This window comes from Pongo abelii, chromosome 13 (genome assembly GCF_028885655.2).
Source record: "Pongo abelii isolate AG06213 chromosome 13, NHGRI_mPonAbe1-v2.0_pri, whole genome shotgun sequence".
Lineage (NCBI taxonomy): Eukaryota > Metazoa > Chordata > Mammalia > Primates > Hominidae > Pongo > Pongo abelii.
In genome coordinates, this window is record NC_071998.2 from 30,732,760 (window position 1) to 30,746,043 (window position 13,284).

At 37.2% G+C, this 13,284-nt stretch overlaps 2 protein-coding genes across 2 annotated transcripts in view; both read left to right on the forward strand.

Moving 5' to 3' along the window:
• Positions 1-523, forward strand: part of MOB3B (MOB kinase activator 3B) — a 234,430-nt gene extending 233,907 nt beyond the window's left edge. The window contains exon 4 of the mRNA XM_054519786.1: positions 435-523. Coding sequence (XP_054375761.1) covers positions 435-449 — 15 coding nt within the window. The 3' untranslated portion in view covers positions 450-523. The remainder of the gene's footprint in view (positions 1-434) is intronic.
• On the forward strand, positions 14-12,499 carry EQTN (equatorin). Its single transcript, XM_002819727.3, has 8 exons — positions 14-199; positions 435-560; positions 2,765-2,851; positions 4,668-4,754; positions 6,097-6,141; positions 7,411-7,470; positions 10,801-10,954; positions 12,181-12,499. Exons 1-8 carry the CDS (start codon positions 124-126, stop codon positions 12,428-12,430), a joined length of 885 nt encoding a protein of 294 aa, XP_002819773.3. The 5' UTR covers positions 14-123; the 3' UTR covers positions 12,431-12,499.
• Positions 12,500-13,284: the final 785 nt, after the last annotated feature.

The window sequence follows — 13,284 nt, forward strand, 5'->3', positions numbered from 1 at the left end:
ATTCTGATGCCCATCTGACAGTGATGTCACAGTGTCCTAGTTAGACACAGGACCTGCTGGGCCACAGAAAGGAGGCTCTGGGTAGACACACTAGATTACTGGATAAATCACTTAAATTTCCCAATGAATTTTATATTGTTTATTTTTATACCTGGAGTTTTTTCCTTACAAAGTAGCACTTTGAAGCCTACTATTGAAGGTGAGAGAGCATTTAAAACTTTTATAAAAATAGTGGGTAAGAAGGATGACCCATAATCATGAAAAATTGGTATGTGTTAATTTTCTACAGGAGGATATAAACTTTATTTTTGGAGATATGGTATGTTTTAGATTTTAAATCTCTGCCTCTAATCCTTTGTGAAAAAAATGCAGTTAGAAAAAGAAAGCAGAAATCAACATATTTCTGATCTATGGTGTGTGATACTTTTTTTTAGCATTGCCGAATGTGATGCCTTTAAATGAAGATGTTAATAAGCAGGAAGAAAAGAATGAAGATCATACTCACAATTATGCTCCTGCTAATGAGAAAAATGGCAATTATTATAAAGATATAAAACAATGTAAGTCTTTAAAGTGAATAGAAATGTATATGCAAAAGTTGATTATCCTGGTTTCACTTAAGTGTCCTTTTTAAATTTCCATCATTTTCCCCTGTATTTGTTGGGTATTTTATTTCTACTTCTGTGAGTTGCCTTTTCATACCCTTGCCCATTTTTCCATTAGGTTGTATTTTCATTTCTTTTTAAGGGCTCTTTTTATGGAGAATATATTAATCCTTTTTATGGTAAAAGTAATAAATGTTTTCTGCCAGGATGCTACTTATCTTTAAGGCTTGTTTTATTTTATTGTATCGTATTCATTTTTTGAGACAGGGTCTTGCTCTGTCACCCAGGCTGGAGTGCAGTGGCACAACCATGGCTCACTGCAGCCTTGACCTCCCAGGGTTCAAGCAGTCCTACCACCTCAGCCTTCCGAGTAGCTGGAACTGTAGGCACATGCCATCACACCAGGCTAATTTTTGTATTTTTCTGTAGAAACGGTGTTTCATCATGTTGCCCAGGCTGGTCTCGAACTCCTGGGCTCAAGTGATCCACCCATCTCACCCTCCCAAAGTGCTAGGATTACAGGTGCGAGCCACTACACCTGGCCAAGCCTGTTTAAGTATCTTTAATAACTGAGGAGATTTCAAGTTTTATAATATCAATTCTGTTTATTAATTTCTTTATAATCTCTGCATTTTGTGTCTTGCCTAAGCAGGCCTTATCCAGTCCAAAATATTGTTTTCTTGAATTTTAAAAGTAATTTTATGTTTTTTTTTGGTTTTTTCGTTTTTTTTTTTTTTGAGATGTAGTCTCGCGCTGTCGCCCAGGCTGGAGTGTAGTGGCGCGATCTTGGCTCACTCCAAGTTCCGCCTCCCAGGTTCACACCATTCTCCTGCCTCAGCCTCCCGAGTAGCTGGGACTACAGGCGCCCACCACCACACCCGGCTAATTGTTTGTATTTTTAGTAGAGATGGGGTTTCACCGTGTTAGCCAGGATGGTCTCGATCTCCTGACCTCATGATCCGCCCACCTTGGCCTCCCAAAGTGCTGGGATTACAGGCGTGAGCCACCGCGCCCAGCCTATGTTTTTGTTTTTAACTTGAGCTTTAAATCCAATTATTTTTGTATATGGCATAAAGTAGAGATAAAACATTATATTTTTCAAGGATGATAGCCAAGTGTCTAACACCAAGTCCCTACTGATGTGAAATTTATATTTAATATAATCAAAACTCTAAGATGAAATTAGGCCAATTGTTATACTTGTTTTTTTAAACTGTCTGTCCCTAGAAAAATACCAGTGTTTCAACTTTTATACTTTCATAACTCATGGCATGAGTGTTGGGTTGTGACTTTGTTTTGTTTTTCCATAGCTCTGTCTCAGGAATTGCTCAAAAATGATGAAATATAATATTAACGTTTTTATGTGTGTTGTCCATAATTTATCTGTTATCCTGTTAGAGAACATTTAGTCTATGTGCAGTTTTTCCCATGTACATTCTTCTCATATACACACTGGGGTGAATTTCTTTGTTCTCACAAAGAGAGAAATGAATACATATGTAAATATTAAATACACATACATTCGTGTGTGTATAGAATTTTGCATCATCTTATGAAATTTTGGAGAGAGGAGACACATGTGCATGTCCAGTCTGCCATCTTGATCCAAATCACTTTGATCCTTTGGTTGGGGGAATATGTACATTAGTTTTGAATTGTAACCAACTCCACTGATGAGTCTTAAGAGCAGCATTCTTTATATGTATGTATAAATTTGAGTATATGTGAGGGACCTTAATTGTTATCAAATGATATGCTTTTTAAGCCGAAGTGTTCATTCCATAGTCTAACAGAAGGTTCAAGGGCAGGTAAATGCTTCTTACCTGGTTTTTTGATAATGTCAATACAAACAGTGATAATGTTGCACATCTACAAATCTACTTCAGCACCTGTTATGTGCTTACATATTTTTTTCTACGAATTTCCCCAATAATTGCTTCTTGGAAAGGGTCATTTGGCATAAAGATACTAGTTTGGCTTTTTTCAATGAGTTTTAGATTTGACCCTTGCCCCACTTTCTTATTTTGTAGATGAAAAAAATGACTATAACTTTTCTTTTATTTTTTTTTAATTAGTGCATGTTTTAAGAAAAAAGAGGAAGAAAAAGGTAAAGGAAAAAAAGTGACTTAGTTGCTGAAGACTTTTGCTTTTGTTTTTAGATGTGTTCACAACACAAAATCCAAATGGCACTGAGTCTGAAATATCTGTGAGAGCCACAACTGACCTGAATTTTGCTCTAAAAAACTGTAAGTAGTGAAAGGCACCATTGCACATGTAAAAGCCATTAAAGCAGGATTTCAAAACAGCAATAGAGACTGTTGGGGAGAAAAGAAGTCTTCATTCCTAAATAAGACTAAGATTTTCCCTCTAAAGTAGATTCTGTGACTGGGATCCAGCTTAGTTCTTGGCCATCCTCTCTGCTTTTCTCACGCTTCCTCCCACACAAATACACTTGAGGCTCCATATCCATTACACTGATCATTTCAGAAGCTGGGGAGGTTCTTGCATTTCTAAACCTCATACATTTGGTTTATGTGGAAAGAAAAATTAAAAAATAACTAAATTTAGGATTCTAGGAAAATTTACATCTTTCTTAAACCCACGTTTTTATGCCTTTCTGATTTTTATCTTCAGCTTTAAATGGGGAAGAGAGAATGTTTCTAGCTATGGCAATGTCAATAGTGAGAAATGTGAGACTCAGGAATGCCTAATTATTAACAAAGCTACTTGATAATAATGGAATATTTTGAGCAATTTCAAACCTTGGGATTTAAATGAGACAGTAACATTTCAAGGGTGTATATTAATTCAGTAAATCGCTTATGGGAATCTTGCTTGTCCACAACAAACATCTTGAGTTGACTGGGACAAGACATGAAGAGGCAGCTCTTAAGTGGACCAGGTACCTCAAATTCCCTTAGGATATGAGTTATTGAGTATAGACTGCAGGACCCAAGGAAGAGACTGCAAAACCCTCACTTTTATTTCCACAATTCAGGCCCCCAGAGGATTGTCAGGGAAAGTGGGATTGGAATAAGACATTCCTGCCATTTTAAATGGGGCTCTGACAGGAGGAGACCTGCTGGCATGGTAGGGACGTTCTAGAGGAGCAAGCCCTCAGGAAGATGGAGATCTGCAGATAATTTTGACTAAGGATTGCTTGCCTAAGTATAGTCCCTAAAACTCTGAAGGCAAGGGGGATAAACTGAGGCAATCTAGATGCTTTTCTCCAGAGGATAAGGGTTGCAAAGCAGAATTTAAGGATGACTTACTCATTTTTCGAGTTCTGCTTGAATCACTATCAACTCCAGTAACTGATTCCCTTTCCCAACTTTCCTTGTCAGCAAGACACTTGTCATGGGTTTGTGGGCTTGGTGTCAATTTTTTCTGCCCCTCTGTAGAAGTCCTCCTATAGTGGGTGCCCTGTACTCCATATGGAACTTTATTGACTCCTGTATTAAGCAGTTAATTGAAATGGCCATCAACTTGAAGAAAGGGTCCTCCAGTCACAGTTGTTACCAAACACTCCCTTAGTGACATACCTCTAGAGGGACCCATTACAGACTGAGGTATATACTAAATTAGACCTGAAAACCCTTGATTTGTAGTCCGAAATCTTTATATCCAAATGTCTGTTTCCAATTTACAAGCACAGTTAATACTCAGCCTCATTTCTTGCGTCGTTACACTGAACAGCAGCCAAGCTGCTCTGGACAAAGAGGATCATTTCACCGCCTGTGCAGGGAACCATCTGGAGCCAATTATCTTCTCCAAGAGATCTTCTTTCCCTCCAAAGAAAGCCTGGGGCCGCATGTTCCTTTGCCTCTCTTTCACAAATTATAGTCATATTAATCCCACCTCAGACACCCCATGATCACAAAAACTTTATTCTTCAATACCTTCTTCTTTCTCCTTTAATTTATTTCAGGAAAATGTTAATGTCTTTCTCTTCCATTTCTTCTCTCTCCTTTTCTTTGTTCCATTTTTAGCTTAAAAAATATCTAATCTCAGATGTTTTGTCAGTATTTTTACATGCTGATAATTCTTTTTCCCTTTTCCTAGATAAAATTGTCAATGCAACTACGTATGAAAAATCCACCAGTGAAGAAGAAACAACTACTAACGAACCCTCTCATAAAAATATTCAAAGTATTTAAATTACTACACTGTATTCATACCTGGAGAATATCATTATGTGACTTAAAAATTTAAGTTTCACTACTCTGAGCATTACATAAAGTCATAGCATGCTTAAAGAATTTATACTGCTACCTTTTAAAGTCACTAAAATCTTTTAAATGGTGAATGTCTAAAAGGCAGTCTTCAGGTATACCTGACAAAGGATGGGAAATGAGCTTTTGTAGAAATAGAACTTTATTTTAATAAAAATGTATTACATTTGTGTCTATATTAAATACATACTTACAAATTAGTATATATTTATAAATATATGTCGAATGTATTTGAAATATAATTTATTTTGCTAATAATGGAAAATATTCTGCCTGCATGAGGAATAAACTTATCTCTGGTTAGGGTCAATTATTAGTGTTTCCTATGATTATTTGAGGTTGGGAGTGGGAGGCTGCAAAATCAAAATTACCGTTTTACTTCCCTGTCAAGAATATTGTTCCTTATAAAATATGTGTGGAGCCATAACCACCCAGGATGGCTCTCCTCTAAGGTCTTGAATAAGTGGCCTAATTGAAGAGAATGGATACTTACGTGTCGTTACACGAAACCCTATTTTCTCCAGTTTATGCAATCCAAATATGTTTCTAATGTAATTATTCTGAATTAGTGTGCATTTTTAACACTACTGAAAAACATCTTTTTTGATGTGTTTTAAAATGAAAACCTGATCATCCTGGTATTCCCCTTCTTAAACGTCTTTAGTAACTTACTACTAAGTTTGAGGTCAAGTTTTAACTCCTTAACCAAGCATTCAATTCCGAAACAATCTGGCCACTGTGAAAATTTTCCACTCTCAACTCTGGTTACATTCCGCATCCACACCCTTCACTCAAGACTTACCTGAAAATCCCAGAGCTTACTGAGCCTGCTTATGATTGTGCGTTTGCTCACAGTTGGAATGAGCTCGCTCTCAACTTGTTTGCCTGGTGAACTATTGCTAGTTCTCTAAGCTTATATTGGAACATCATCTCCCTTTTAAATGGTTTCTGGCGTTAACAAGTTGAATTAAACCCTGTGCATACCATCTGTGCATTTCTATTAACGCCTTCATTAATCTGCTACATAAGCAGCAGTGATTCTTGTCTGCAGCCAAAATTAAGGTGGGTTCCTTGACTGTAATGTCTGAGCCTTGTTTACTTCTATAAGTTAGTGCCAGCCACAAGGTCTGACACATTATAGGAGCTCAAAGTTTAACTGCTAAATGACTAACAAACAAATGAATGTTACTCAAACTAAATTATTTTGTTATCCTGTTGTTTTCTTGTTGTTGTTGTTGTGTTTTGTTTTGTTTTAACAGGAGCAACCCCATACGTGCCTGCATTTTGGACAATGTTAGCTAAAGGTAAAGTCATACAGCTAGGTAGCTTGGGAAACGTTTTGGTTTTCTAAAATCTTACTTAGAGCTAAGATCAGTCTAAACACCTCTAATACTGAGTCAATAAGTCAACATTTTGTTGCCACATGTAATATCAAACTTCAAAACAAACCTAGAAAGGTGATAAAGTGTCACACATTTTCTGATTACTCACTCTTTACAAAAGTTTTATTCTCTTACAAATGTTAAGTGTTATTCAATTTATTTATGGTTAAAATTTTTCAATAAGATTCTTGCTCAATATCATTCATCTTTGTGTTTGGAGCAGTGCATGCAAAAGCACACAGATGCATGTATAAATGCAAAGTATATATCAAAATATATGCATGCATTAAAGTGTGTCATAAATATATAAGCATGCATGTATAGCATGATGTACATAGTATTTCTATGCGTGTGTGTATAAATGCATGTGCATATATGGATGTACACATGTATAAAGGTAATTCATGTATCACACAGAATATATGCATTGTATATGTGAAATATATACCATATTCAGTTGATCATTATTTGCATATTCTGTGTTTGCATTCTGTATCACCTACTCATTAATATTTCTTTGTCACCCCAAAATCAGTAGTTGCAACACCTTCATAGTCGTTTATGGACATTGGCAGAGCTTTGAAAATTTTTGATTGTCTGACACACACATTCTCAGCTGAAGTAGAACAAGGCAATATTCTGCCTTCTCTATTCAGCTCTCGTTCTGTAAATAAGTGTCATTTTTGCAGCCCACTTAGTGCCATGTTTTTTGCATTTTTTGTGCTTTTTTGTTGATGATTTTGCTGTTTAAAATGGCGCCCAAATGTAGTGTTAAATTGCTGGTTATTGTTCCTAAGTGCAAGAAGGCTGTGATGTTCCTTATGGAGATAATATGTGTTAGAGAAGCTTCGTTCAGGCAAGTGTTATAGTGCTGTTTTCTATGAGTTCAGTGTTAATGAATCAACAATATGTATTAAGTGAAGTATCTTTAAACAGAAACACACATAAAACAAGGTTATTTATTTATCAGTTGATGAAAATGCTGTGACCAGACTTGCAGGAATCTAAACCTGTATTTACCCTGGGAGCAACAGTTCAGTATTTGCTAATACAGTGTTTATAAGGGTTTATAGAACAAAACTGCCATGAATAATGAGAACAGACTGTACATATTATACACACACATACATACACAGGCAATAATTTTAGTAAGTGAATGTTGTTTACCATAACACCAATTTGTTTTAACAGCTATAAATGGAACAAAAGTGGTCATGGATGATAAAGATCAATTATTTCACCCAATTCCAGGTGAGAACAAAATATTTCAATTGACTGGGCGCAGTGGCTAATGCTTATAATCCCAGCACTTTGGGAGGCTGAGGCAGGTGGATCGCTTGAGTCCAGGAGTTCGAGACCGGCCTGGGCAACATGACAAAAACCTTTTCTCTACAAAAAATACAAAAATTAGCGGGGCACGGTGGCATGTCATTGTACTCCAGTCTGGGCGACAGAGTGAGACCCTGTCTCAACAAATGAACAAAAGTACTTCAACTAATAGACACAGAAATACTCTTACACATCTTAGTGTCTTTATGATGATAATATTTTTCCTAGTGAAGTCTGGCGTATGAAACGCGGTATCATGGTGACTAACATCTCAGAGAGGACATTCACTGTTTAGGAGAGTTATAGTTCCTAAGCATTCTTTTTTAGTGATACTTCCCACAGGACAATTACCACCTTCCTGTTTTGTAACATTTATTCCTGAAACCAAATGGAGGAGGTGAGTGAATAATATGTAGAATGCAGTCTTTTTTCAAAATAGACTTTTAGAGCAGTTTTGGGTTTAAAGAAAAATTAGGCAGAAAGTACAGAATTTCCATATTTCACCCTCCTCAGTTTCCCCTCCGTCTTGCATGATGTGGTACATTTGTTACAATTTAAGAAGCAATAGTGATTCATTATTAATTGAAGTCCATAATTTACATCAGGATTCACTCTGTATTATACAGGTCTTTGGGTTTTGACAAATGCATAATATCACGTGTCTACCATCCCAGTATCATACAAAAGTTTCACTGCCCTAGAATCTCCTCTGCCCCATCAGTTCATCCCTTTGTTCCTCTCTCCTCCTGAACCCCTGAAAACCACTGATCTTTTTACTATCTCTATAGTTTTGCCTTTTCTAGAATGTCATATAGTTGGAGTCATACAGTATGTAACCTTTTCAGACTAGCTTCTTTCACTCAGCAATATGCATTTAAGATTCCTCCATGTTTTCTTGTGGCTTGAGAGCTCATTTATTTTTATCACTGATATTCCATTGTATGAATGTACCCTAGTTCATTCTTCTACTGAATGACATCTTGGTTGCCTCTAATTTTTGGCAATTATGAAAAAAGCTATTGTAAACACTTGTATGCAGGGTTTTGTGTGTACATAAGTTTTCGACTCATTTTGGTAAATACCTATGAATATGATTTCTGGATCATATGGTAAGAGTATGTTCATGTGCAGTGGGTGGCTTGCCTGTAATCCTAGCACTTTGGGAGGGCAAAGTGGGAAGATGAGAGTGGTTATCTTTGTAAGAAACTACCAAACTATCTTCCAAAGTATTTTTGGAATTCTCACCAGCAATCAATGTGAGCTCCTGTTGCTGGATAGAGTTTTCCTTAATGGCTTAATTATACTAATAGGAGTAAAACTCCTGATTTGAATGGAAAATTTCATGAAAGAACCATTAATTTCCCCAAAAAAACCTCTGTCCTACAAATAAATGGTTGAAAAATAGCATGATGATATATCTAAGACCTGTCCCCTCATTTGTGCACTGGATTGATAAGTGTGGCCATTTGCCTTGTGGTGCTTCAAGAAAATTGAGTGATTTGGCTGGGTACTGTAACCCCAGCACTTTGGGAGGCTGAGGCAGGCAGATCACCTGAGGTCAGGAGTTCGAGACAAGCCTGGCCAACATGGTGAAACCCCGTCTCTATTAAAAATACCAAAAAATTAGCCAGACATGGTGGCGGGTACCTGTAATCCCAGCTAGTCAGGAGGCTGAGGCAAGAGAATCACTTGAACCCGGGAGGCAGAGGTTGCAGTGAGCTAAGATTGTGCCACTGCACACTGCACTCTAGCCTGGGTGACAGAGCAAGACTCCATCTCAAAAAAAGAAAAGAAAAGAAAAATGAGTGATTCTTCTTTGTTTAGAAAAGTTATAAACAGGAATGACAAATGCTGGCTCATTTTATAAATACTCTGTCATTTCTCCTATTTAATATTTAAGTGATTAAATTCAGCTTGATTGATTTTATTGTTTATTGAGCACATACTACATGTTAGGTGTTGTAGATACATTATTATGTTAGTCTTCACAGCAACTCCATGAAGTTGGTATTATCTTCATTTTACAGTTGAGAAAACTGAGGCGTAGAGAGAAAAGCTGCCCACGCTTGTAACTAGCTTTTCTGTAACTTCCAGTGATTACGAATTTCAAACCCTTCTCTAGTTCTGACCATCACCTAGATAAAGAAGATGTGCTATGAGCACACATCTTTATTAAAAACCCTTTCAGGAGACAGAAAAGCAATTCAGGAGCACAGCCCATTTTAACATAATTTGTTATTATCTGTTATTAGTTTGTAACTATTCCCAAAATAACGGGCCTCGAAGCATTAAAAGAGTCATTGACAACTGTATACATTTTCATAGTCTAAGATCACACATTGACAATTATAATTTTTTAAAATCAGAGAATATAGGCACGGAAGCTTGTCATTGCTTATCAGCTAAATATCATTACCTAGAAAATAGTGAAAACCCTTGGAACTTTTGAGTTGGCAGATGCTGGGGGTTGGCTGGGGAAAAGGGGAGAAATAACAACATATTGTCATCATTAAATGTTTATTAAGTCAGATATATATTCAGGAAAATGTAAAATTTGGCAGTAAATCTATCATTTCATTAATAGATTTAGTTAAAAAAAGATTCTTGATATCTCTGGATCCAGACATAATCTTATATTTAACTTGTTTTAGAAAGTTAAATAAATTGATTCTATTTATTTTTGTAATGTGAAGTACACTAGGTTTAGTCTTTTCAGTAATAAAATGGCAAAACTAGCCCTTAAGCCTCATGGAGGAAGCATTCACTATACGACCCTTTTAGCTTAAAAGAAAAATCAGTGTATGATGCAGCACCAGAGCATGCACCTTTACCTCCTGAAAGACTGGTCCCTTGTGTGTAAGTCCATTGTTTTGAATAATAATCTCTTCAGACATGGTAGATTAAATCAGAGAAAGTCTGCTATATATGCATTTTGACATCTGGTAACCTGGGTTTGAAACCAGCTTTTGCACTTACTATGTGCTATGGGCAAATACAGAAACTTCTGTGATACTGTAAAATGGAGCTAAGGACAGCTCCTTCAGGGTTGCTGTGAAGATTAAAGAGGAAAGTTAATAGTGCTTGGCTTTAGAGAGTAGCTTTCTCCTTTGCATTGCCTGTGGGATGGGAGATGGGCCAGTTAATACTCTGGATGGTGGAGGGCTTGCTTCTCTGTATTTGCTTTGCAGTCTTTACTCCTTCAGGAAAACACACTGAACACCCTATTTTCCACTGCATTTTCTTTCTTTTCAGAGTCTGATGTGAATGCTACACAGGGAGAAAATCAGCCAGATCTAGAGGATCTGAAGATCAAATTAACGCTGGGAATCTCGTTGATGACCCTCCTCCTCTTTGTGGTCCTCTTGGCATTCTGTAGTGCTACACTGTACAAACTGAGGCATCTGAGGTAAGTCTGCAGACCTCTGCAGTCTTTACAACAAATGCGTGACATCGCATTCTCTCCCTCCTCTCTTTAGTGGATTCTTAGGAATATGTGACCTCTGAATTCATCCATACGGCATTCAAATTGATTCCATTTACGCTATTCAGATGGAGCTCGGGACTGTCTTTAAGGGAATATCCTACTTGAACTTTTTTCCAGTAGTCATCCAGAGATAGAAATAACCTTAGTCAATTGGAAAGGATAAAGAGAATCTAGATATGCTCTTTTTTATATAGCCCTGGAACAAATATATTTTGTTCTAAATAGCATATCTGCTTAGCATCTAATGTTTTTTATTCAAGCAAGCCTTGAGACTTTGAAAAAACAGCCAATGTCTATCACCTTTACACTGTGAGACCTGTCCATGGACTCTTTCTTATAAAAATATTAAATTCAACTCAAGCCTGATTGAAGGAATTATTTAACATTTTTCAGGCAGTGTAACAGATTACCTTCAAAAATCCTAACACAATTGCTTAATGTTCATAATGATCATTAATTCCATTCCTTTCATTGTGGTGTTTTTGATGAATGGTGTATTTCTGTGGTCCATTAAAACTGTGATCCTACGTATTTATTCCCCTTCGTTCAATTTCATTGTACATGTTTCTTATTAAACTTTTATTAAGGCAACTTCTACTGTTTTAGTAAATTGGTTTATAAATTCTAGTAGAGATTTGAAACTTGCTTCAAAGTGTTAAATAGAATCAAATTACAATGAAAGAAAAACTAGGCCGGGCACAGTGGCTCACACCTATAATCCCAGCACTTTGGGAGGCCAAGGTGGGTGGATCACGAGGTCAAGAGATCAAGACCATCCTGGCCAACATGGTGAAACCCCGTCTCTACTAAAAATACAAAAATTAGCTGGGCATGGTGGCGCGTGCCTGTAGTCCCAGCTACTTGGGAGGCTGAGGCAGGAGAATTGCGTGACCCTAGGAGGCAGAGGTTGCAGTGAGCCAAGATTGTGCCACTGCACTGCAGCCTGGAGATAGAGCGAGACTCTGTCTCAAAAAAAAAAAAAAGAAAAGAAAAGAAAAGAAAAACTGTATGTCATTCATATAATGTTACTAAGTAACTAATACTTTGGGCAAAATTCGTATATTTTAATTTTTGAATGCTTTTCTAAGGTGAGTTACAAATGTACACAATTAAAAACAATTCTTGATATATGTTCTTTTCTTCTTCAGTTATAAAAGTTGTGAGAGTCAATACTCCGTCAACCCAGAGCTGGCCACGATGTCTTACTTTCATCCATCAGAAGGTGTTTCAGATACATCCTTTTCCAAGAGTGCAGAGAGCAGCACATTTTTGGGTACCACTTCTTCAGATATGAAAGGATCAGGCGCAAGAACATCAGAATCTAAGATAATGACGGATAACATTTCCATAGGCTCAGATGATGAGATGCATGTAAAGGATGAGTCGGTTACCCGGTGAAGAAATCAAGGAACCCAGTGAAGAAATCATACTGATGAATAAATAACTTTAATTATTTTGTCATCAAAAGACCTTTCTTTATGTCTTCTGTTAATGTCATGAGTTTGAAACTCTGCTGAGACAAACATTCTGGTGTCTTAAAAGGAGGACAGACTCAATAAAAATTATCTCTCAGTTATAAAATTTAATGGAAAATACACAAGAAGATAATTTAAGGTGTGAGAAACTCATCAAGTAAAAACATTCCTGGAGAGTGACTTTGAAAGATATTTTCTCTAGGTTGGTTCACTTTAAAACAAGGACATTTAGATATTTACCTTCCCCAGGGGCATTTTGAGAACATCAGGGAACTCACCACTACCTATGCACCCCCTCACCACTGCTGAAGCAAAAAGAACACACCTGTTCATGTTTTATTGACAAAACAGTTGTGCCATCAAGAGATGAAACTAAATTAGTGGTAGGAACTCTTAGCATTCTTGAACTGTTTAAAAGTCATCAGGGGTTGCTCTCACATGACAAAAGGGTAAGAAAGAAAAGATACTTTTTCATTTCTTTTTTTTTTTTTTTTTTTTGAGAGGGAGTCTCGTTCTGTCGCCAGGCTGGAGTGCAGTGGCGCGATCTCGGCTCACTGCAACCTCTGCCTCCCGGGCTCAAGCTATTCTTCTGCCTCAGCCTCCCGAGTAGCTGGGATTACAGGCACACGTTACCACGCCCGGCTACTTTTTGTATTTTTAGTAGAGATGGGGTTTCACCATGTTGGCCAGGATGGTCTTGATCTCTTGACCTCATGATCCACCTGCCTTGGCCTCCTGAAGTACTGGGATTACAGGTGTGAGCCACCGCACCCGGCC